General features: G+C 45.6%; 3 protein-coding genes across 4 annotated transcripts; all 3 read right to left on the reverse strand.

Moving 5' to 3' along the window:
• Positions 1–2,644: 2,644 nt before the first annotated feature.
• Positions 2,645–4,812, reverse strand: hoxc8a (homeobox C8a). 2 transcript variants are annotated; one of them, XM_076166877.1, is made up of 3 exons: positions 4,377–4,812; positions 3,089–3,091; positions 2,645–2,973 (listed from the first exon to the last, which is right to left on the reverse strand). In XM_076166877.1, the coding sequence occupies exons 1-3, from the start codon at positions 4,810–4,812 to the stop codon at positions 2,645–2,647; spliced, it is 768 nt and encodes a 255-aa protein (XP_076022992.1). The 2 variants fall into 2 exon arrangements, with proteins under 2 accessions (XP_076022992.1, XP_076022993.1); XM_076166878.1 differs by lacking the exon at positions 3,089–3,091.
• A 5,303-nt stretch (positions 4,813–10,115) lies between these two features.
• hoxc9a (homeobox C9a) lies at positions 10,116–11,915 on the reverse strand. Its single transcript, XM_076166876.1, has 2 exons — positions 11,372–11,915; positions 10,116–10,360 (listed from the first exon to the last, which is right to left on the reverse strand). Exons 1-2 carry the CDS (start codon positions 11,913–11,915, stop codon positions 10,116–10,118), a joined length of 789 nt encoding a protein of 262 aa, XP_076022991.1.
• Positions 11,916–19,033: 7,118 nt separating this feature from the next.
• On the reverse strand, positions 19,034–22,825 carry hoxc10a (homeobox C10a). Its single transcript, XM_076166189.1, has 2 exons — positions 21,493–22,825; positions 19,034–19,674 (listed from the first exon to the last, which is right to left on the reverse strand). The coding sequence occupies exons 1-2, from the start codon at positions 22,208–22,210 to the stop codon at positions 19,397–19,399; spliced, it is 996 nt and encodes a 331-aa protein (XP_076022304.1). The 5' UTR covers positions 22,211–22,825; the 3' UTR covers positions 19,034–19,396.
• Between the last annotated feature and the right edge of the window lie 2,843 nt (positions 22,826–25,668).

The raw sequence follows: 25,668 nt of genomic DNA on the forward strand, positions 1-25,668 counted from the left end.
TGTCCCATATTGACATGAGATCAAACAGCAGCTGACAGACAACATAACTGAGGCCCGTAAACACACCGTGATGACAGTTGCATACATAGGAAGCGGCTCATTTTAATAATGTAAAGCAGCTGAGGAGCCACGCTGCTCTTCACATTAAAAGCACAACTACTCTAATCCACTTTTTCTTTAATGTTAAATTTTGCTTTAAAATCAAAGACTTCATAAGGCAGGAGATCAATTTAGAAGATCTGAATAAGAAGGATAGAGTCTCCATTAATCGAACATATCGGTGAAACTTGTGTGACGGGTTCAGTGGCCTATATTGTGGTGCGTTTACGGCCACAAGCTGCTGTTCGTGTATTTTTGTGTCAATTGATCCAAACGGTTGTGTCTTGTCTATTAAAGGCCTGGTGGACACGATATGGGCTCAGTGCTGCACTTGGACTCGCTGTGATTCGTGTCGGTTCCCGGGCACCGATACCAGCACCTTCCATGGCACACACACACGGAGAGACACACACAGACACAGATAGAAACAAAAGCCTCCCAAATGCTTTGCCATTATTTAGGCCGATTAATATGAAGACGCCGCGGCAGATGTTTGTTCGTATCATCTGGACCACGCAGAGCCCATCAGTCATCTAGAGCTTCATTAAGAAGAAGCTTCCCGTCCTCCCAGAAGAGAGGAACTTTCTTATTAAGAGGATGAATCAAACCGGGCCAGACTTCGCAGAGGGCGCACGCTGTTAATGGGATCCGCAACCTTTCCTTAAAAGGGAACAGGGCGACATTTGTAAACGCACGTCTGGCTTTTTGTTTTTAATAGAGTAAGTTTGAGAGTGTTGATGATGAAAAGTGGATTTAGGAGGCGCTTCGGTGCGTGATTCTGACCTCCCGCCGCCCAGCCGAGAGACGCTTCTCTGGCTCAGATGGGCACCGAGGAAGACGCGCTTTGGCATTTCTCCATAAATGAGCGCTTGTATGGTGAAATCATTAAAAAAAAAATAAAATTCCTGCCTATGGAGACTTCTTAGGGTTTCCATGGCAGCAAAAGTTTGGAACAATAAACCAGTGGAGCGATGAAAAGGGAGTGAAGCGATGGAAGCCGATCCAACATGAGTGTGTGTAGTTCCGATAGGCGCGTCTGGGTGTGTGTGTGTGTTTTTTTTTTGTTAAGTACAAAGTGAGGAGAACATGTTTGTTGTGAGCCATCTTGTTTATTCGTGATTTTACATCCACAACAATGGCGAAGGGGAAGGAAAAGGCGGGGGGGGGGGGGGGGGGGGGGGGGGGGGGAGAGAGACACATACACACACTCTCACACACACACACACACACACAAATCCGTCTGTCACAGGAGAAACACCAGGAAACGAGCATATCTGTTAACATCAATATAGAACAAGACGTACATAAAGATTATATTCAGTGCAAAAAACAACTACGCTATATCACCAGCACGTTAAAATAAGAATCCCTCACTTTTTTTTTTAACTCGTTTGTAATTGTAGCAGGTATTTATCAGACACAGTCTCATGTGCGTAATAGGCAGTTTTAGTTGTTGGGGGACAAAAATAGCTTTTAAATTCAAAAACAGAGCCTTAAGTGTGGAATAGAAATTCTGCATATAGGCCGAAGCTCTGAGTTTAGTAGGTAGTGCCGTGGTACAATCTCAACATGGTGCGCTTGGCTTGGAGCTAATCGTCTTCCCATGAAAGAAAAGAAGAAAAAAAAAGAAAAAAAAAAAAAAAGGTCTTCAACAAGTGTATAACTGGTGTGTGTGTATATCGGGTAAATGCTACATACATAACTTAATCATATAAGGTTGATAGATATATATAACAGTTTCAAAATAAAGAACCATATGAAATCTCTATAATCAGAAATCTCTATTGCAATTCCCCCAGGTTTAGGTAGCATCAAAGGGTTTCAAACGATTGCATTTCCCTGGTCATCCTATATAGAAAAGAACGTCTGAGGAGCCATTCACACCAAAACGAGTTAAACAGGAACAGTAACAATTATTAGAAGAATAAAACGTGGTGGGTTTGTTGACACGCGCGCACACACACACACTCACACACGCACGCACACAAGCACACAGGCTGGCAGCCCAAACGGAGCGGCGTCTAAAGATGATGGTGGTGATGAACACTCAGTGGGACGTATAGGGCGCTTGGACGGTCCCGTGATGGGGCTTTTTTTTTTTTTAAGTTTTTTCTTTTTTTTTTTACACGTATATTGGGGCTATTATCTATTTACAACACGTTAGATCGTATTGGGGGCTGATGCGCTTTTTCTGTTACAGTTACTAAAAAGAAAAAAGGAAGGTTTCATCATCAAAAATGTCAACGAAAGTTATATTTTTTAAAGGAAGTATTAGCTAGAAGCCGTTTCCCCGTTTTTAACATGCGCTTTTTTAACGTAAAAGTCTACAGGGGCGGATGTGGGAATTTCGTGTTTTTTTTGCCTCTTTATGACAGTAATACGGTGGGATTCCTGTCCTCTCTCGACAAAATGAAAGGGTGGAGGTCATAAAGTCGACCCTCTCTGCCTCCTTGTGACTCTTCCTCCGTTTATGGGACCTCGCTCTCCCTCTCTCTCTCCTCTTTTTCAGCCATATAACCATAAAAAAAGAGGTCGACCATAAAAATCACTCCTTGGCCTCCTCTTTCTCTTCCGCCTCCTTCTCCTCGGCCTCTTCCCCTTCACCGTCCTCGTTGCCCTCTTCCTCGGCCTCGGCCTCGGCTTCGGCCTCAGCCTCGCCTCTCTGGCCGGGGAACTTGTCTTTGTTGTTCTCCTTTTTCCACTTCATCCTCCTGTTCTGGAACCAGATCTTCACCTGCCGCTCGGTGAGGCTGAGGGCGTGAGACACCTCGATCCTCCTCTTCCTCGTCAGGTAAGGGTTGAAGAGGAACTCCTTCTCCAGTTCCAGGGTTTGGTAGCGGCTGTAGGTTTGCCTGCCGTTCCGCCTGCCGGGGGCTTGAACGAAATAAAGCCAGAGGTTAGCAGAACTGACCACGGCCACTAAAACATGCAGATGACTGCTAATTCACTCCACATTTGGCCTTTTCTCCTCTTCATGAATACTAATAACCAGCTGCTCAATTTATCCACTCATATTTACTGCAATCCAGAAGGAAGATCCTTCATCTGCTGGTTAATCTGCTTTAAATTACAGTAATATCTCATAGATTACCCAGGAGAATCCCTGTAACATTGAGATATTTTAGATGATCATATTTCTGTTTGTGTTCTTTAGGTGGCGGTTACATCATTATCAGCAGAAGTGACAAGGACTTTTTTTTAGGTGAGTATCAGTTAATATTGTAAATATGAGCAAAATGTTCCAGGAGAAATCCATACATTCAGACTGAAGGTGGGAATTTAACTCACAACCTGACTAGAGATTAATATGATTTTCCACATTTGCAGCTGGGGTCTATATATGCAAGTCTTTTAGTCACACACACACACACACACACACACACACACACACACACACACACACACACACACACACAAACAAACACACACACACACACACATTCTCTTACAGTGACACAGTGAGGAAAATGAGAAAAGGAAGATCAGGAGAGAGAGAGAGAGAGAGAGGTGAGCTCTGTCATAACAGATGAAGGACATGATGGCTGATGTTTTCAAATCTATCATGGGCTAGAAAGGGATCTGTGCAGGTGTGTGTGTGTGTGTGTGTATACATGTGAAGTCAATGCGGGTTAATCTGAATAATGTAGAGGTCACAAGTGGACCTCTAGTCTGGGCCATATTGGGCCTGCGTGGCTTCAAAACACCTTAAACGTTGTGTTCACAAGGTGCTCAACCTTCCTGTCACTGCTGCTGCTGCTGTTAGTGTGTGTGCCTGTGCCTGTGTGTGTATGTCTGTATGCTCTACCTCCATAAATTGTAAACTGTGACTCCCCTCAGAGCATTTAGAGTTTGTGAAATATCTTATGAGAATGATAATTGACTTCAAAGAACTGCTGTCATGAGCTGTGATCAGCAATTCGGCGCTAAGAGGCACTTTGACGTGTGAGCTGTATGGACATGTGGCTGCAGAGGAGCAGCGCCTGTGAACGCGCCTGTATGTGTCCTATCATGTCCCTGCACTTATTTCGCTTTATAGCCCATACACACACATATACACACACACACACACAGACACACACACACATACATACATACACACACACGCTATAACTGCTATTGCTAGGGCATATTTACCACGTATATGCACACATAAACATACATAAACACACACACACACACACACACACACTCACACACACAGCGAGAGACGCACATGCGCGCGCACACTCACTCACGCAGGCAGAAAGAGAAAATGGAAATAATGGTTCGATTCTGACCGTGGGGTCTCATCCAGGGGAACATAAGACTGGGAGAGGAGTTTTGATTTAAGTGGCCTTGTCCTTCTCCGGGGTTAGAGCTGCTCGACGATTTACAGTCTGGGTATTGCGCTAGGCTCGCGTCTTGCTGGGTACCATAAAGCGTTTGCCTCGGAAGGGCTTCGTATCCATAAAATTTGGTGGCGTCCCCGTGGCAAGCCAGCGCGCAGGGGTTCTGCTGGTATCCCGGGTTGGAGATCCCCGTGGTCCCGTGGTGGAAAAAGTCCTGCACATGATGGGACGGGTGCTGGAAGCCCGGCGCGGCTGCCCCGGGTCCGTACACCAGCGTGTGGCTGCGGGCAACGCTTTGTGGAAACCTGCAGTCGTAGTAAGTTGGCTCCAGCGACTCGCCGCCTTTGTACTTGGAAAAAAGAGGGTTAACAAAATAAGAGCTCATGTTTGGTGAGCATCAAGCAGACGACGGGTTCTCTCTCTCTCTCTCTCTCTCTCTCTCTCTGTGTATCTCTGAGGCTCTCCTGTAGGGTGATGGCAGCCTTTTGTTTAGGGTCCCAACTCGCACAGCGCGCACAGGCAGGCAGGCAGTCAGGCAGGCAGTCAGTCAGTCAGGCAGGCAGACAAACCGGAACTGGGCTGGAAACGCTGCTTGCTGCCCCTTTGGACACTCGACGGCAGCTCAGTCTCTCTCCGAGCCGAGCCGATCCTCTCTCTCTCCGGGTTCCTCTCTGGCTATAGTCGTCAGTGTGCGTCCCAGGCTGCGCTGCACAGGCTCACACCCGGCTCATGTCCCGCGTGTGTGTGTGTGTGTGTATGTGTGTGTGTGGTGTATGTGTGTGTATGTGTGTGTAATCGTAGCTGAACGCTGGAGCTTCTCCTGCCGGCTCAGTCACAGGCGCTGCTGCTGCTCTTTTCTTTCTTTTTCTTTTTTTCTTTTTTTTTAGCTTCCCACCCAACCACCCCCACACCACAAGCAGCCCCCCTCTCTCCCTCCCTCCCTGCCTCCCCCTCCCTCCCCTTACTCCCCCCCCCCCCCCCCCCCCTCCCCCCACCACCACCTCCCTTCATCTTTCCACGGCTGGTCAGACGTGGTGGGCCCTATACGAATATATCCACCTTGAGAGGAGCTGCACTAATCATAACCAACAACCTAAGAGGCTTTAAACGTGATCAATGTTGTGTTTATCGCGAAAAATCGTGATCAATAGACGCTGGAATGGGTTAAAATGTAAAGCTTATGAAACACAGCGCTCCTCCACTTTCATAATTTATAGTTTAGGGAAGCTTTCATCTTTATGAATAGATAGAACTGTTATGGCTTGACGTTATAGTCCCCTTATAGACCCCATTGAAGGTTAGATCGTCATTTCTCCAATGTAGTTGACCTTTTGTTGGTTCCAGTGGGTTAACGCGGCGTTTGGAGGCTCTTTAAGACCAAAGGATGAGGAGCAAACACACACACACACACAGACACACACACACACACAAGTATGCAGGAATAGGAACAATACGCCGCAGGCTTGTGCGTAAAAAAGAACCAACAAAGCAAAGAGGCTTATTAGTGTCCCGTTTATCACAAAATCATGATCGGTAGACTCGTTTAACTGTTAAGAAAATAGAAAAGTTGTGAAACACAGCGTCTGTAAATTTGTACTTTGGATTCATTACGGAGGCAGGAAATGGTTAATCTTTATGAATACAGCCTATTGAATACAGTCGTTTGTAGAATGGAGTTGACCTATAGTGCGCTGCAGCAGGTTAAAGGAGCGTTTATAAGATAGAGAGAGGAGAGAGGAAACACCAAAACACAGAGGAATGGACGCGTTCACGCTGCGGGGGCTGTGCGTAAAAATGACATAAGCAAAGCCCCAAAACACACAGCCTCTGCGGTGTCATAACGGAGGCCAGGGCGACACACAGTAAAACACCGACACACACACGCACACAGGCAAATATAAACACGACCTCTGGATGCTCGCTGCTGCCACTGACTGACCCCGTAAAAACCGGCGAGGATCCGCAGTAAATCTCCCGGACCCGGAGTTCATAAAATTTTACATTGGATGTTTAGCTGCAATCAGCGCGCAAATTCCCAGCTCGATACTTTGCGTGCGGCTCACTCACCAAACACGCCGCTGTGGGTTTGTGAGCTTTTACTGACGTTTTATACGCATCATCGTAAAATATGAAAGGCGCACTGGGCGAATTTATAGCGCATTCACACTCTATAAATATGCAGATTGACACTCATTGTTACGCACTTCATGGGATCTTTGGACTGCAGAACAACTACAAGTGTCAAATATGAGGATTAGAAACAAACTGGGGATTCTATTGTTTATATTGGACTGTGTTTTATTTACTATTGGTATTAGTGGTATTATTGGAATTAATGATGTTAGGTATTGATGTTATTATTGTTATTACTGGTATTATTGTTATACTGGTATTAGTGGTATAAGTGGTATTATTGGTATAAGTGGTATTATTGTTATTAGTGGTATTACTGGTATTATTGTCATACTGGTGTTAGTGGAATTATTGGTAATAATGTTTTTATTGTCATTTGTCGTATTAGTGGTATTATTGTTATAAGTGGTATTATTGTTATAGGTATTATTGTTATTAGTGGTATTGATGTGCTGTTGTTGTTGTGTATGTCATTATGATCCATTAAAGTCTTTGTATATCTGAATATCTTGTCTGACTACTTTTTGGCTTATTTGTTTTGCTTGCATGTAAATGGATCCTTACTTGTAAAATTCATGATTGAGATACAATTTTTTTTCACACAAAATCAAAAGGTGCAAATGTAGTAATATATTGAATTATATTAAAGCTGTTAACATGTTAATACTATGGTACCTGCACAATCTGCTACCATGAGCACATGACGTAATTAATAAAATACAACAACACCACGTGACAAACAGGTGGACTACCATCATTATTTATGTTAAAATGAACAATATGAAATGGCAACATCTGAAAGCTATAAAATGGAAACTAAGCAGTTGAGGAATATACAATATACAATTGTACCTAATATAATCTGCCAAATATATTTCTAATGCCAAATACATTGGAAATATAAATGCTGTTGCACATTTAACTACCAAAAACAACAAACACTTCACTGCATTCCGGCGCGGCGCTTTGTGGACCGTTAAGCAAAACGCGTGTGTGTGTATATGCGTTTGTATGTGTGTGTGCGTGTAAGAGCGTATCCGTCAGCGTGTCATCGATAGTTCAGCTTTGCATGTCTGAGCCACAGCGCCGCCACGCGTGGACCAACAGCGTCATCTAGCGGCCAGACGCGTCCCGGAACGCGCCGGATCCCACCAATCACAGGCGGCCTGGGATGTGGACAGCTGTGCTCCTATGTCCCAAAGCGTGCGTGCATGTGTGTGCGTGCGTGAGTGCGTGCGTGCGTGCGCGGGTGGGTGCGTGTGTATGTGTGTGCTACATGTTATCAAACGCTTTATTGAAGCAAAAGACTAAAATAAATGCGGGTTTGTTGCCACAGACACACACACTCTCTCTGTTATAGACACACACACACACGCACACACACACACACACGCACACACACACACACACACACACACGCACACACACACGCACACACACACACACACACACACACACACGGGAAGGCTCGTGTCTTTCCAGGCAGTTTTTTTTAAATCGATCCGGCGCGCGCTGTGTATCTGTTCCTATCGTTCTATCAGAAATAACAGAGACCCGCAGCGCTCATATTTATGCACAATAACTATCGATCCTATCCCAACTAATTGTAGCCTAATAGACCTCTCCTGTGATGAAGTAGGGGAAGGGGGGGGGGGGACAAAAGTCACCTCCGCAGCTCCCCTTCTCCCCCTTTGAACGCGTCCAGCGGCAGCAGCAGCAGCAGCAGCGTCCATTAAAGCCATAAAGTCATTTAGCCCAGACGTCTAGCCAGGAGCCCAGTTTGCTTTGTTCGTCTGCATTTGAGACAAACAGCCGAGCAGCAACCAGGGGCTGTAAACGCGCATTTCTGTTCGGCCTGTGCGGAAATGCACCGGATTGCGCCTTTGAAATGATGCATCCTGTCCGCATTGTTTGCCACCACAAAAAGGCAATTTAGGCCGATAGGAAACAAACGCGAGACCTGGGAAACTGTCTCACGCCCCAGAGCTGTTTGATTCTAACCAAACCACAACGCAAAGACCTGGAGGTGATTTATAATAGGCGAGTGCTTCTAAAAATAAATTAATGAATACAAATAATAATATTAATGCTGAAATGTAACAGGCCGGCGCGCGCTGCTGTTTTGTATTTCCATAATAATTTCAACATTTAAATGATTTATGCAAAGAATTATTTCAAAATGGCCCAAGGACCCTAACGTGTCTGTTTCTAACTCTTACATAAGTCACATGGAATTTAAATACATTTGTTATTGTAGCTAAACCGCGTTAGTAAGTCAGAGAATAGTAAATACATGTATAAATAAATATCCTCAACATCTATATGATTTTTCTCTTTGTTTGATTTAAGCTGGACCTCTTCTCCTTTAAATAAGGTGGAATAAATGTAAACACGAGAACAGGAAGCGAGAGAGCAACATTAGAACCACTAACAGCTCATACAGGACAGCGACGTGTTTACAAGAACACACACTAATGCTGCCTTGCTCAAACCTCAAAGGCCAAAGGAAATTTTCCAGCCATTTGCACAGAAGGACAAGATAGAGAAACAGACAGGCAGGCAGAGAGGTAAAAGCTCATCCGGGGCCTTTACTGCACTTGGAGGAATGCTCGAAGCATAATTATTTAGAAACCATCCATCTGTGTGTGACGTGTACAGTGTGAGAGCGTGGGGATGTGTGTGTGTGTGTGTGTGATCACTTGGTGGTTTCTTTAATGAAGCCAAATATGAAGCAGATATGGAATGACACCCTTGTGGAGCTTTACAGGCCTTCCCGCGCCCATTTACGGAGCCCGTTTGTTGGGCAATAAGGCAACAACAGCCGAGTGACAAACAACACAAGCAGCGGCACGTATAGTGAGGAAGTTTATATTTGATATCTACACTCTAGTAAACTCGCATATAGGCTACAATCAAAGGAAAAGACGATGCACCAATAGAATACAGCAATAACGACTATCACAAAAATAAAATACAAGACAAAGAGAGTTTCTGTACAAAATACTACACCTGCACGCGCACGCGCAGAGGAAACGAAAGGAAAGAAGGAAAGAAAAAAACAAAACATTCACGTCATAAATTATTGTTGTTGGTGAAATTCAAAAAGAATTCAAGTATTTTTCTTCTTTTCTCTCTCTCTGTGTGTGTGTGTGTCTTCGGACGGTTTTCAACTCGTCCAAACTGCACTTGTGTAATTCTCCACACTGAAAATGTGTGCGAGAGAGCGCACAGTGTGTGTGTGTGTATGTGTAAGGGTAAGAGTGTGTGTGTGTGCGTGTGTGTGTGTGTGTGTGTGTGTGTGTGAGTGTGAGTGTGTGTGTGTGTGTGTTATTTCTCTCTCTGAGGAGAAATAACACAATCTGCATCAAAACAGTCTTGGAGTTTAAGGTTAATACAAAATCCCCCCCTTGAAAAAAATAAAAAAAATAAAAATGTGATAAATATGAAGGGGGGGGGGGGGGGGGGGGGGGGTCACCGTGTGTGTGTGTGTGTGTGTGTTTCTGTGCTGTCCGTGTCACGAGTGGTTATTGTTTCAGTCCCCCGCGCGCGTACTCGTTATTGATCCTTGCTGTCGCTCCTCTCCTTGTTCATCTTCTTCATCTTCATCCGCCGGTTCTGGAACCAGATCTTGACCTGCCTCTCGGTCAGGTTGAGCACGCGGGCCACTTCGTACCTCCGGTCCCTGGTCAGATACATATTAAACAAAAACTCCTTCTCCAGCTCCAGAGTCTGGTACTTGGTGTACGGGCACCGTTTCTTCCGCGTGGATCGAGCGTGGATCCAGTTGGCCACCGGGTTATCTGCGGGTGCAAAAGACAGCAACACAAGTGAGGATGGGGAAGATACACAAAAGCAATATGTCAGCCATCCCCCCCCCCCCCCCCTGAAACTATACCACTACCACAGGAGCGTGGAAAGCCTTTACAAACAGGCGCTAAGATGAAGAGCTGCAACTATTCTGCAGCTCCAAAAATGAAAACAACGTCAGCTTGAACAGAAAGTAAATATACACGTCAGTAGTAAACTTCTAAAAGGGGAGAATTTGTGTGTGAGACTATCAAAGCCCCGCGCTGATTTGGCTTCCTGTCCCCCTTAACTTCTGACTAACACCGTCGTAAAATACTCAATGCGCTTATTCACTTTATTGGCCCATAAAACGGCCCGTGGTTCAAGCCTTTACAGGTCCGCCGTCCCCATGCATTCCTCCAACAAGAAGACGAAGAAGGAGAAGGAGAAGAAGAGGCACGTTGGATTTGTTTTGGAAAGGATATATGCAGGATATGTGCATATTTCTGGCCCCATTCTTATGTGTGTGTATGTGTGTGTTCTGACGTTATAATAAAGGCCTGTGCCTGTGTGCGTAAAAACAGGATTGAGCGTCTCCTTATGGTTTAATGTGCCGCATATAATGGCACTTGGGGTCAGAATATGCTCGTAAAAAAAGGGCCTTCTTTGGTGATGAATATTGATCAGTGTTACACGGACACCTTGCGTGCGTATTGTCAGATCTGTGCCACATCCTTTTCCAAATTCAACGTCCTTTCCTGCACGTTTGAGTCCATGTTTACAGCCCCGGTGTCTGGGTTTATAGCCCCTATATTAGCCTGGTGGCGTTTGTCTTTTATAGTTCCTAAAGCTTTTCCCCCCCTAGCAGAGGGCAGAGCAGAGAGGAGGGGGAGAGTGAAACAGCATATAATTTTACTTTATGCAAGGCGTTAAATGCCTTTAAGATACATCATCTCATCTAAACTACCAACCGGTTGTTAAGGAAAAAAAACACAGACAAAAGGAGTAAAGGCGCTTGAACTTACTGGGATCGAGCTCCGGCTTCTCGTCTTTATGTTTCCCTGAAGCCAGAAGCTCCGACTCGGGGGACGGAAGACTCTGCTGCTGCTTGTCCCGCATGTCAGTGGACGAGCAGTAGAGATAATCCGGGTAGGTTCTCCCGCTGGAGCCGAGGCACTCGCCGGCTCTGTGCTCCTGGAAGGCGTCCGGCTTCAGCCCGAAGTGCCTGCCGCTCCCCGGGTAGCCGTGGAAAGGCACCGCGCCGGATATCGGCTCCAGCCATGAGCGCATATACCTCGAGTCTGTGCCTAAGTGCGGTTGGTGACTATACGGATGGTAGACCACGGAGGACTGGGAGTGCACGGGGGCCCAGGAGGTGGAGAAGACGGGAGGCTTGGGTGCGAAGCTGCAGGAGGGGAAGTCAGCGCACTCCGGTACCAGGGTCGTCGGACGAGGGCCGGCTGGGTGCGAACCGGGCGCCGAGAACCGAGTTGCGGCAAGGACATCCTCGCTCTCATGGTTGATCAAGGAGTCCACATAATAATTACTTATGGGACCCGTGGTCGACATGTCGAAGCCTCCCCGACTCTTTTACATGCATCCGATTATTATATGGAGTGTATGTGTACTTTTTTATCTAGCCATAGAACAATCAAGGCAGGTAATTATTTCTCAACGCTTCCCGGGCTGCGATTGGCTGCTGGGCGGACACGTGATTATATTTACCCCTGCAAAAATTGTACAGTGGATCAATGCGCCAGTCATCCCACGGGACTCCGAAGCGCGTAAATCGGATTAAAGAAGTCGCTGTTTAGCTTCTCGTTCCTCCACGGAGGCTTCACGGGGGGAAACGCTCGGCGAGAAAACGCGTCCGTGCGGGGGGAAAGCGCCTGTGTGACGGGCGGCGTCAGCGGCGGCGGGATGCGGCGGTGGGAGTGTGAACAGGCGCAGCACAGACCTGCGCAGACACACACACACACGCAGGCACAGATCGGAAGGCACTATTTGATGGCGTAATAAATCTCCGTCTGGGCCAAATCTTACCCCGGGTCTGCTGTTATTGCAGCCCACGTTACCTTACAGTATTTACCGGATGCTTGACCTCATGTTTGTTTCTTATCAGTGTAACAACATGTTTGATGTAGTGGAAATGAAGCTATTTTTTGATAAGAAGAAGGACAAGAGAAGAAGAAGCCCGTAAAGCACCAATACAAGACACGGGATGCGCCATCTATAAAGTTTACACTTAAGCTTTAACGAGGACACAAAAGAGCAAACATGTCCTAAATGGGACTGGAGCAGATAGCAGAGGAGGGGATTGAGATTCTTGACAGGCAGCCCACAGTGCAGCGCGGCTATATCCGGCGAGTGGCCCGTTCATGTTTTTATGCCCCATCAATAAATTTTAACGAGGACCATTTGATTGTTCATAAACGCGTCGTTAATAAGGCTGCGTTTGAGTTCCCCGCTTAACATAAAAAAACACACCCCAGCGCCGTGTGTGTGTCTGTGTATGTCTGTCTCTCTGTCTGTGTGTGTGTGTGTGTGTGTGTGTGTGTGTGTGTGTGTGTGTGTGCGTGAGGAGCAACGCAACCAGAGAGGGGGCCGGAGACAGGCGGGAGGCTGCCCGGCACAGAGAGGTAAAAAGGTTCGTTAAAGGGCTAATAGATGAAAGCTATCATAGCGGGGATAATGTTACTGTTGTACCTAATGGCAGGAGTTTACTGTAGCACCCTGACACTCACATGCTATATAACACGTCACTTACTGCAGCAGGCACTTTAACAAGACAGTAGTTTTCTGCCGAATTTGAGCTAAACACAGCGAGTAAAAGTGCTGCCAGGAGGTAAACAAATAAGGCCGCATTAGCGTCACACACACACACACACACACACACACACACACACACACACAAAGCTTCATTTGTTATAAACTTATACACACTGTGGAGGTAATATGAGGAGGTGAAAGCAAATCAAAACTTAACTTTACTGTTGCAACCTGATGCTACACACACACACGCACACACACACACGCGCATCCCAATACAAAATGAGCTTATTGTCGTAGAAAAACGTTTCATCACACACTTTTTTTGGATATACAACCTTGGTAACAATCGATATTTCAGTCCTCTAATATATAATATTTGTTTTCATGCATTTTCATTCATTTGTGATCCAAAAAAATGACTAATTTTGCTTCTATGTTGCTAGACATGACGTCACTGTCCGGAGCCTAAAACTGCATATTGTTTGGGATCAATCCTGGCGGAATGAGGGTGGATGTGTTTGGCGCGCGGCCCGCCGGATGCACATCTCCATACATTAGCGCGGTGACGTGAAACTAAATGTAATCTGCGCATTAGTGAGAGTGATGCGAGTCACGGGGCTGAGTTCAGATTCAAGCATGAAATGTAAACGGCCAGACGGCGGCACCTTCAACCCGCGCGCTGAGGAAGAGGAGGAGGAAGCTCGGATGGATCTCTAAACGTACACACACACACGGGCGCAGATGGTTTACTGAAGGTATAAGTTGAATGAGATGATTTTACTTGTGTGTGTGTTGCAGGTTGATGTCGCCATTAAAGCGCCTGAAGAGCATTTATGGCCACAAATATGGTACGTGACGTCTATAACCGAGCCTTAAGTCCTGCAGTGAATCCCTTTTAAATAATATATATTTGTGTGACGTATGTGTTTGTACTGGGGTGTGTGTGTGTGTGATTTTGCCTGCACACTCTGCAGTGTTATGTATTATTTATTCCACTTCCCTCCCGCCTGACACGCTCAATGTGCCATAATAAAAGCTATAATGTGACGTATATAACCACACTTTGTGTTGTGTTTTTTTATTCTGGCTGTTTCCGTTTCCTCCTTCATATTTCAGTCTGACCTACACATTACACCAAACCGCCTCTGCTGCCTCACTTAACCTTTGTTATGCTATATTTTTTATTCTAAAGCTTCCTATGGAGAACTGAACACACAGTGGGCATCGATCGATTATTTATAACATGCCGTCCAGTCTCGCCCATTGAAGCAGCATGTGTTGGTATTTGATAGATACAACTTTGAGTAAAGGTGAATAATAGAAATAGAACAAACGCCTGGTTTAGTTTCTTATACGTCTCCAGTATTGTATTTTAATCGATTGTCAGGTATCTCGATCATTTATCGATGATAATGGCGATGACACTTTAATATGAAAATATAAGCAGGGGTTTGATGTATTAATTTATAATTTTTTAAATTCCGGATGATTTAATTTAACGCAGTGTGAGAGATGGAGAATCCCGCAGATTGACACTCGGGGCCGTAAAGGATGCTGGGAGCGGAGCAGCTTCACGCGGCGGGCGCACCGAGACGTTTAGTACCGAATAAAAGGAGGCTTAAGTGTCGGTGTGGATCCTGCAGAACAAACACACGGACCGGGAACTTCACGTTTGCTATTTATCTGAAATAATTTGGAGGAAAAACAAAAATGTAAAGCAAGCGTTTGAATCATTAAACGGTTTAAAAGGGGCAGAAATGTAAACAACAAGATGTGTATCGTGAATTAGCTCGTATAGGTGAACCAAGAGCTGGGAGACGCTGCAGAGAGCCTATAGATTAATAATGTGATATCTACAGTATGGTTGTGAGCTAGACACTCAGAGGCTGATTGTGTGTTGACTACGTTTAGTAAAGCAGATGTGACGCTGCCAATCACACACACACACACACACACACACACACACACAACCAGTTTGTCTCATCAGCACTTGTTGGATAAGGAACAATGGAGGTGGATTGACGGTTCGCATTTATATGATAACTGTCTTTAAAAATAGCTGCAAGTGACACGTGACGATTAGGTGTCATGATAGAGTGTGTGTTTGTGTGAAATGTGTGTGTGTGTGTGTAATGTAATAACATGTGACATGAAATATGACAAATAAATACAGAAATGAATTTATTTATCAACGCCAGTCAGACACCAAAGGGCCTTCATTGTCTCTCTCTCACACCCTCTCTCTCTCACACACACACTCACACACACACGAAGGCACAATGCAGCAATCTAAACCATCTATAGGCGACATTTGGTCCATATTAGCGCTTAAGCCGCATATGGAAAATCTAAAGAGGAGAATAACTTCCAAGTTATTTATAACAGCACATGTGCAGGATAAAGGGCCAAGGTACACACACACACACACACAGAGAGTCCAGCACGCTAATAACTGTGACACACACGTACACACACACACACACACACACACATAACACGCTTCTCAGTCATACATTTAGCTTAACGTTGCTTTCCAAAGCTCACATCTCCATCAAACTATTTAATTAAATTCCAGCGTTTCCCGCTAATAAACAAGCAGAGTCGTATTTCTGATGACGGCGATGCGCGTGCGTGGCGCAATAACGTAAATATTCTGCATTATAGCGATTTAATATAATATGAAACAGCATTTTAAGCTTAATGGAGGAGTGGATATGACAGGACACTATGCCACAGGAGCAGAGTATTTATTTATGAGTGTATTCTTATGTTTAGTTGAGATTTTAAGGGGATATACATGAAACGTTGGAGTCATTTCGAGTTGCATATTTCTAAAAATTAAATAAAAGCAAAAATCAAAACATTCTCATGAAACTGTGAGCGACGAATCTGGATTTAATTTCACAAGCTGCACCTCAAATAAATCAAATGTAGCCTAATTAGAGCACAGCAAAAGCGCCGCTGCAGCGTGTGTGTGTGTGTGTGTGTGTTTCGAGTGTGTGTGTATGTATGAGTGTGTGTGCGGCGGTGGCGGTGTAACACATTTGGCTCTGTGGTTCACTAAAGCCTCCAGTTCCTGTTCGCCCACTACAAAGTGTCTAAATGGTTTTATGCCTCTATGGTTTGCGTTGTCTCGGGCTGTTTCCAGCTGTAAAGTCTTTGTCAGGGACGCATTCCACGGGAGACACGCATTCACCGCGCTGAATGAAAGTGACTTTGGATTCCAGACTGTCTCTCTCTTCCTCAGGGAGGGAGGAAGGAAGAGGGGGGGGGGGGGGGGGGGGGGGGGGGTTAACACACTCCCCCCTGAAGGAAGAAGAAGAAGAAGATGCTGACTGCGACAAAAACAAATCTCAGCTATACACAAGTTTGCATGATTGTTTTGTTATTGCTGTTGCTCTTTAAATAATTTTTAGTGTCTGTTAATTGAATTTCCGGTGTAGAGCCTATTTGACTCATGCACACACATGCACACACACACTCACACACACATAGAGGAGCTCTAATAGATTTTCTCTAATATAAATTGGCTCGTCAGTCATGTGAGTCGCATTGTGACCAATTACGCCGCCAACACATGAAATAAACCACAGCGCAGAGCAAGCGAAGAAGAAGAGCCAGAAGAAGAAGAAAACCCAGCATTGCAGAATATTTACCTCCCTCACATTTTAATATCAATCATTATTGCATTGTTGGGCAGTTAATTCAGCTAATTAAATACAGAAAACACAACAAATACACACCCAACATCACAATTTGCACAAAAGGCGAAGGAGAGAGCGCGATTTAACACAAAGCAACACGACGTGTTGGATCAACTCTGCATTTTTGTAAAGACACAAAATAATTAAAGTCAATTAGTGAAATCACACATGTAAGGAGATAATTGGCAATAAAGTCACAGTGGGTGGCGTGTGCATGTGTGTGTGCATATGTGTGTGTGTGGGTAGAGGCGAGATTCAAGACAACATTGTCTAGCGTGTCTGTGAGTGGCTGTGTGTATAACATTCCTTATTATTTGCAGAGTCAGCAAAGTGTTTGCTCATGAACACAAGTCAGGGAGACAAAACCAGCTTAGAGTAAAGTCAACAATTATTTTGAATATTCTATCTATAATATTCTATCATCTATCTATCTATCTATCTATCTATCTATCTATCTCTATCCCTCCATCTCTCTATCTAAAGCCGCCGTGGTGCAGCTGAGGCCACTAAAAGCTGCTGTCAGAGGTCTAAAACTTTACCCCATGTTGTTTACAACCCATTCTCCTCCTGAGAGCCTGAGGAGGTTTTACAGCCCCGCCACAAAAACATAACAGCACAGAAGAAGAAAACGTCTCTGTCCAAGGTATTGCAGCTCAGTTCATTTACAATGCCATTTGCGGAGGCCCGGGTGCCTATAGGGGGTAATTCAGCGGAAATTGTGCCCTTGATGAAGACGAACTGACGTAATCAAAGCAGTTTCTTGTTGCCGAGCCAGGAAGCCAACCCCAACAACATGAAACTACCTAAACCACGCTTCAGCTGCGCGCAAAAGGGGTTAAAAATCCGTGGAAAAGCCAATTGAGGATTAACAAAAAAGAGCAGCAGCAGAGAGAGAGAGAGACAGAGACAGAGAGAGAGGGAGGAAGGCGAGTAACACACACAAGAAAACACACACACACACAACTTCTTCATCACACCGCGTCACTATCTCCACTCCGATCAAATCTCATTCCATTAAAAGCTTTGCAGCAGCGAAACAAACAACAACAACCGAAGCACCTCCAGCAGCAGCAGCAGCGGCGGCGGCACAACACGCGTCACTGAGCAACTCCACAGCGGCGTAAATCACCACAAATCCCCGGGCTGATATTTCACACAGGAAGAGGAAGAGGACGAGGAGGGGGGGGGGGGGGGGGAGGCAGCGACACATAGCAACAAAAGACAAATATATATCAGCAATCGATAATAAATCAATACGCAGCAAAAAGAAGGAAGTAAACTCCAGCATGAAGTCCCCACAGCGCGCCGCCACCGTGTGCGCGACGGAGCTGTCAGGCGAGCGGCGCGCTGACAGATGCGGCACGTCCGCGAAAACAGGAAATCACATTATTACGTAAAAAAGAGAAAGGGGGTCCTACCTTCGCTCCTCTTCCTCCCCGCAGACTCCATCCCCGCTGCGTTCACTTATCCACGTGTTAGCGCGCGACGCTTCTCTTCCTTTCTTCTTCTTCTCCTCCTATAGTTGTTGTTGTTTTTGTTCGCCGCCGCCTCCGCCGCTGTTGCCGCGTTGCTGCCGCGCTGCCACCGCTCCGCTCCGCTCCTCCTCCTCCGCCTTTATCCTCCATCTTTCCCCCCCAATTCTCAGCTCCATTATCCCGCCGTGTTCGCTCTGCAGCTCCCCTCGACTCGGCTCCTCCACTGGATCCATGCAGGCACATTTGCGGTGTGTGTGTGTGTGTGTATAGGGGTGTGTGTGTGTGTGTCTGCTGCGTGGATTAGCCCTCCTCCGCGCCCCGCATATACACACTCTCTCTGTCACACACACACACCTTTAAACGCATCTTTACTGCTGCGGCACATTATATTTGCAGATCATAAAATCCACCCCCAACGCTTTCCAGGGCGAACCTGACATTAGAATTTTATGACCTTGACTTACTGTGGTCACCTGGATAATATTTAAATCAACGTTATGGTCTCTCGCTTCTATTAGAGCTGCTGTGATCTGCTTCTCTCAGCCGCAGTGTCTCTCCCTCCCTCGCATCCATGCCAGGGAGGGGAATCAGGGGAAGGACAAAGTTAGTAATACCTTTCTTATTTTCGTCCTTCTCTTGTTTTTTTGTGTCTTTCACGCGTGAAAATATCACCCACAATAACGCCGCCCACGTGGGATAAACACCGGCTGTGTGTCTCCTTTCATCTGATCCGTCTCATATCAGATATTTACAATTCTCTCCTATCTGCACCCCTCGGTGCACGGCAAGTGTTCACCTGCAGACCCCCACCCCCCAAAAAAAAGTCTGGCGGTGTAGCAGGTTGTAGTGTTCACGTATACTGGAAGGCACGGTGTGTGTGTGTGTGTGTGTGTGTGTGTGTGTGTGTGTGTGTGTGTGTGTGTGTGTGTGTGTGTGTGTGTAAGAGAGAGAGAGTGTGTGTAGATAAATAGGAAACTGATAAATGAGCAATCTTGCATGCATGTGTGTGTCTGTCTAGTATAGTTATCTCTCTCTCTCTCTCTCTCTGTGTACGTGTGCGTATGTGTGTAAGTGTAAATGTGTGTGTGTGTGTGTGTCTTCAGGTATAGTTGTACACTGCACTCTGCTCCCTTTCGCGGCTCTCCCTGCTTAGCTTCTTCAGCTTCATGCGTCTGTTCTGGAACCAGATCTTGACCTGCCTGTCGGTCAGGTTGATACTCCGGCTGATCTCCAGGCGGCGCTCCCGGGACAGATACATGTTGAACAGGAACTCCTTCTCCAGCTCCAGCGTCTGGTACTTAGTATAGGGGCACCGCTTCTTCCGGCCGCTCTTGGCCCTCAACCAGCTCCCCGTTGTCTTCTGCGCGCATGAATCATCTACACGGAAGAAGAAGAAGCAGAAGAAGAAGAATGAGTCCGAATCTCCATCATAGATCAATATATTAGAAGCAGCGCGCGCGCCCTTTACGCCACATGATCTCAACACACACTCACATGCACACACAGTCTGAAGCTGATTCTCTGGTTAAAACTTAATGATGCGAAAGAAAAGGCGCTGCACCTTTTTACCAGGTGTAGACTCTCCGTGAGCTCCGGATCAAATGAACCGAGCTCATCCGGCGTCCGCTCCAAACTCCTACTGCTCGAAAAATTGCCTTTGTGTGATCTACAGCTATAATTAGATCAAATCAAACCGGGGTGTGTAAGCACTTCTATTGTCTATGTTGGACCTCAGACTCTCATAAAAATTTTATTACCTTTGCACACCGGAGCCGAATAAAAAAAAAAAATTTGGGAGGTTCGTCCCAAATCTGAAAAACGTCTCAACGGCGCGCAAACGGAATGAAAGTATAACGGAGGAGAAGAAGAAACGCGTGGAGATAATGGCGAGCACGTGTTACACATTTAGTTAGTTTCTTGATTAGGCTGTGAACTCTGGGGAATAACACGCGCGCGCGCGCGCGCGCGCACACACACACACACATACACACACACAGACAGGCAAGTTACAGTTATAATTACTCTAATGTGCACTCAGCATGTGGCCCCCCACATTTAATCATTACCTAAACATTTCATTTCATGGGATTTACACACACACACACACACACACACACACACACACACACACACACACACACACACACGAGGCGCACTAATTAGCAAAAATTTGGAAAATACAATAAAATAATTGTTCGTTGGTTTCCGTGCGTAAAAGGCAATTAGCTCTTTTCTAGAAATTATAATAGTAATTTTTAAAAATCAGTTGAGACAAATTAACCAGGAGCTCAGTTGCGCCCCAGATTATTGTAATAACCGCTATATTCTGTGTGTTGATGTATTATATAATTTGTTATATATTATATAAGAGTGTCGTGAGATTAATAATTAGTACAACAACAATTATAACAATGGAAATAATAATTAGTATTTTATGCCCCGCCTCTTTAAATCTGCGAATATTCGCTTTTAGGTCTTTTTAATTGCTTTTCGTGCGTAGTCCACCCGCATAGTCAAACGAAATTAACTCATCCCGCTGAGCGCACAGAGGATAAAGGAGAAGAGGACACACACGCACATACACATATACTCATTCCTTCATATTATGGGATGTGAATATGCTCAGTTAGCCTCCTGTAATGTGTGTTATTAATTGTCCCGTGGACGCTGCGGTGGAATATTTCAGCTGAATGCATTAAAAGGGCCTTTACAGCATATTTGGTGAGTAAAACCGTCTTGTTTAACTGGTTAGCAGAGTCCTATAGCTCTGACGATGTAAACGAGCCATGTAAGAGAGACAGAGGGTGTGTGTATGTGTGTGTGTGTGTGTGAGAGAGCGTGTTTATTTCAATGATAACTGCCCATCTCACATTCTCACATTAATGGAAAGGTGTTAAATGCCGCGGACGCCATAATCTCCTGCTGTCACACATACAGCTACACATACAGCCACACACACGTCCAGTCAGCCTGGGCTGCACGTCCGCATTATTTGGCAATCACGCTGGGTAACGTGACAGATCCACGCGCCCTGCTCCTACATGTTTTGGGCCAAATCATCCGCCAATCAGCTGCTGGCTTGTTACTATGCATGTGATTATGAGTATACATGTGTAGGTGTGTGTGTTGGTGGGTGGAGGTGTGTGTGTCTGTGTGTGTTGTAGAGTGTGTGTGTGTGGGGGGGTTGTAACCTACCCTTTATTTCCCCATCGGAGTTGTCTGAGCAGCTGTCACTCTTGGCCTTGTCTTCCTTCTCGTCTGTCTTTGGATCCTCTCTCGGCGGCTCCTGTGGTGATTTGCTGCAACTTACTGCCGATTCTGACTCAACAGATGTGGCCAAGTGGGTCAGGGCCTGACCGGAGGAAGAGGAGGAGGAGGGGAACGGCTGGAGGTGCTGCTGCTGCCGGTGGTGCTGCTGCTTGTGCTGGTCGTCGCCTGCCTGCGGCCTCTCTCCATTGTACACCTGGAAACAGCCGCTGGATGAGGAGGAGGAGGAGGCGGTTTGCTCGGGCCGGCAGCTATTGTCCCCCAGCCGGATGTAAGTGGCCGACTTCCCCTTGCCACTTTCCTCCTGATAGAGGCAACAAAACGCCTCCTCTTTGACGCTGCCCGCTGGGAAGGAGCAGGGTTGTAAACATGGGGCAACAGGTTGCTCGTCCCTGCCGGGTTTGGAGCCCGCCGGGGTCCATGGGGACAGGTAAGGCGCATCCTGGAAGGCGCTGAGTGGCGGGGCAGAGAGGGGAGATGCCGGTCCAACCTTTGCCATGTTCCTCATCACCGAGTAGCCGTACTCAGCAGCCGTGTGGAGGTACATTCCCGGGCTGCCTGAGTAGCCCTCAGCCCTGTAGGAAGATGATCCTCCCATTAAGGAATCCATCAGGAAGTTTCCGGGCGGACATGACATCTTTAGCATTTGGGATACACTTCGGGTTCGGTTCCGCGCTCCGCCGCTCTGGACTCCGGGGTTCCTCCAGGAGAACAAGGACAGTAAGATGCTGACATCTTTTGGAAGGGGGTGCAAAAAAAAATATCACTAACATAATTATGGATGCTGAGAGACAGGTCACGTGGCTCTCAGACCAATAGCAGCGTGGAAGTGGCCTTGATGCTCCAGACTGCCGTGACGTCAGCTCGGTCAAGTTGGGAAACCTGAAGGGTTTTGCGTGGAGCAAGAGCGCCACCTAGCGGGCACAGGCCGGTTAGGACAGCGGGCCCACAGCGGCGGAGACAAAGGACGGGAGCTGCCGCAGGGCTCTTTATGGCTCCAATACGAGGCTTTACAAGGTTTTAAGTCTTTTAAAGTGGCGAAGTTGCGAGATTTGTGGAGAGAATGCGGGCAGACAGCGCGATTGTTCGGCCATAATGGCGGCGGTGACGCGCGGATGAAGGAGCGGAGGATTTGTCATCGCGTACAGTACAACGGTGTCAGTTTGTTTGTTTTCATTATGTTTGCTTTGTTTGGTGCCGTGGATTTATACAAAGGTAAGACGGGCGTGTGTTAGTGTGTTTTAGTGCGTGTGTGTGCGTGGGTCAGACTTGAACGAGCTGCATCGTCAAACTCTGAGGGATTTTACGTCAAACTGCAGAGTTTAACCCTTCACGAGGAGGAAACAGCGGATTAAATGAGGATAAAAGGCTCCTGTAGCTCAAATTAAACCGTGATGCGTTTAAGGACCTATTTCACTGTGATGCTGTTGGGGATTTAATGGAACATATAACTGAAGAACGAGCTGTGGAGAAAAAAAGCTTCATCCTGTTTTTAACTCCTAAATCTATAATTGTACTGAAACATTGTCTTTGTTTTAATGTTACACACACACACAAACACACACACACATAATTACGTTACAATTCGTACCTTTGCGCTGACTGGGTTTGGATTGTCGATGAAGCCGTAAACTTGACACTTAAATTGCGTTTCTCCTTCAATTTGGCTAAAAAAATAATCGTATTTGTTGTAGTTTTGCAAGATTGTGGATTAATAAGATTTATAATTCTAATCTGAAATAAATCTGAACTCGTGTGTGATTGTGCCAAGCAGTTTTTTTTATATTCCAGTTTTGTGTTGAACTTTATAAACTTACAGGCCAACAAACTTATCTGATGTAACTTTTCTAATATACTGCTTGTTTTTATGCTGTTTATTGTTTAATGGGTTTCTCCGGGTTGTTGTAAATTGTATTTCCTATTTCTTCAGGGGAATGTGTGTGTAGATTACATATGGATATCTCATCAAAATGGATGCGTCCTGCACACACACACGCAAACACACACATACACACACTCTCACTGTAGTTTGTGACCTTAAAGTTTTTGAAGTAACTCTTCCTCTTCCAAAGCATGTTGTATTTTTTTTGTTTTTCACGGTGTAAAGTCGTGATTTGTGGAGGTAAATAATGACGTAACGAGCTTAAATCAGGCACAGCTACCTTGACTTTCAGCAGCGACAATGAAGCCAGAAACAACAAAAGGCGACGAACATTCCAACGGAAACTACTGGAGCTCATGTTGGAAAGAAATTCAGACAGACAAATAAATAAATAAATATATCACTTTAAAAAATGTGATGTTGTAACGTGTACACATGTAAATGTTTGAATATCTCGGTAATAACTATGTAATATGTTAGTAATGCGAATGTGTTCTTGTAAAAGCAAGGTCATGTATTTCAATTCTTACTGCCTGTGCTGTGTTCAGTGTGTGTGTGTGTGTGTTTGTCTGTGTGTGGGTGTGCGTGCGTTGTATCGAGGCTGTTGGATCCACTTCAAAGAAATCCACAGTTACTCGACAAAACACAGAATTAAATGGCTGTTTGAGGTTCATATCGGATTGGAACTCGCTGCTGTTTGAAAGACGAAACCTTGACACGGAATCTAAAATAAAAACCCGTCCAAGATCAGATCACGTGGTGCTTGTTCTTTTTGTGTGTGTGTCTGTGTGTGTGTTTCTGTTCAGATGTTTTATATGCAAATATTTCACTTGTGTTATTTTAAGTAGAATCCTTCCTGCAGCTTTGAGCTCTGCGGCGTTTTGGCCTTTAGTGACTATGTGGTGTGTGTGTGTATGAGTCACTTCTTTTTGCTATCGAAGAAAACAACAGCTACGATTAAACATTTGTGGGAAAGTTGGAAAAGTATGGCGTATGACCTCAGTGTGTGTGACAGTGACACGCAGCTTGACTATAATCAGGTTTGGCCTATGTGTGTGTGCGTGCGCCCCCGTGCGTGTTCCTGTGTATGTGTGTGTTCAGTTCAGAATCATTTTCAAAGGCAAGGCCAAGATATGTTCTATATGAATGTGTGTGAGTGAAGAAAACACACACATACCGCTGCACTTTAAGTTGCATACATGTTCAGTGTACAATCTGTGTTCTGTTGTCTGTGTTTCCCCCCAAAAACAATGAGATCAAACAAACTGTCGCGTGAACAGGAAATATATTAAACGTGTGTGTGGAAAAAGCGCGTGGCAGCAATAGGTGAGAAAAAAACAATAAATGACATGATATGAAATGATAATAAAATATAAATTCCGAATATCAAATGTCTTTTTTGAAATAATTTTAAACCCAAGAAGAGAAAAATGTTTCATTATTTTATTGTTTGTAATCATAGACACGAAGGCGTAACTGCACTATGACACACCGACACACACACACACACACACACACACACACAGCAATAAGAACCGAGGTCAGGTTTCAGAGGCAAACCTGCGTGTATTCGACTGTTCTCCACACCTCGGCGGAATGTCACACACCTGCAAAGTGTCGTAGCGACAAACACACACACACACACACACACACACACACACACACACACACACACACACACACACCGGTGGTACGAGAGTGAGAGAAAAATGAGATTGCCTTGATGGAAACATTTTGGGTGCAGTTGTGACATCAGAACGAGCCGATGAAGTCTACTATTAAAGACAAACACACGCACACTGTCACGCAGACGGTTAGATCGACAACGGGTATAGTCAGTTACACTCCCGTGCACACTGAGTACTTTTGCAACAACAGCATCGCATGCAAATGGCAATGGAATACTGTCCAATTTTAAAACGGATGAGTGCGCAAACGTGTATTTTAATGTGTATCACTCACTCAAACACATTTCCCACAGTTGTGTTGCTAGCAAAAGTGTAGAACCACACACACCCACGCACACACACACACACACAGAGGGGCTGGGTGACTGTATTTCACTGCGGTCTTTACACTTGTCTAAACTACAGCAGCACTTTCGCCACTAAATCGCGTCTGGATTGATCGCCGAGCTGCAGGTCGTTATTGTAGGGCGGGCAGGTAGAGGCCCGGAGAGTGTTGTGGCCCACACGGCACGGTAGCGGCTCTTGAACTCATTT

This window comes from Genypterus blacodes, unplaced genomic scaffold (assembly GCF_046128005.1).
Source record: "Genypterus blacodes isolate CSIRO-AG114 ecotype Tasmania unplaced genomic scaffold, CSIRO-AGI_Gbla_v1 ptg000156l_1, whole genome shotgun sequence".
NCBI classification, from domain to species: Eukaryota; Metazoa; Chordata; class Actinopteri; order Ophidiiformes; family Ophidiidae; genus Genypterus; species Genypterus blacodes.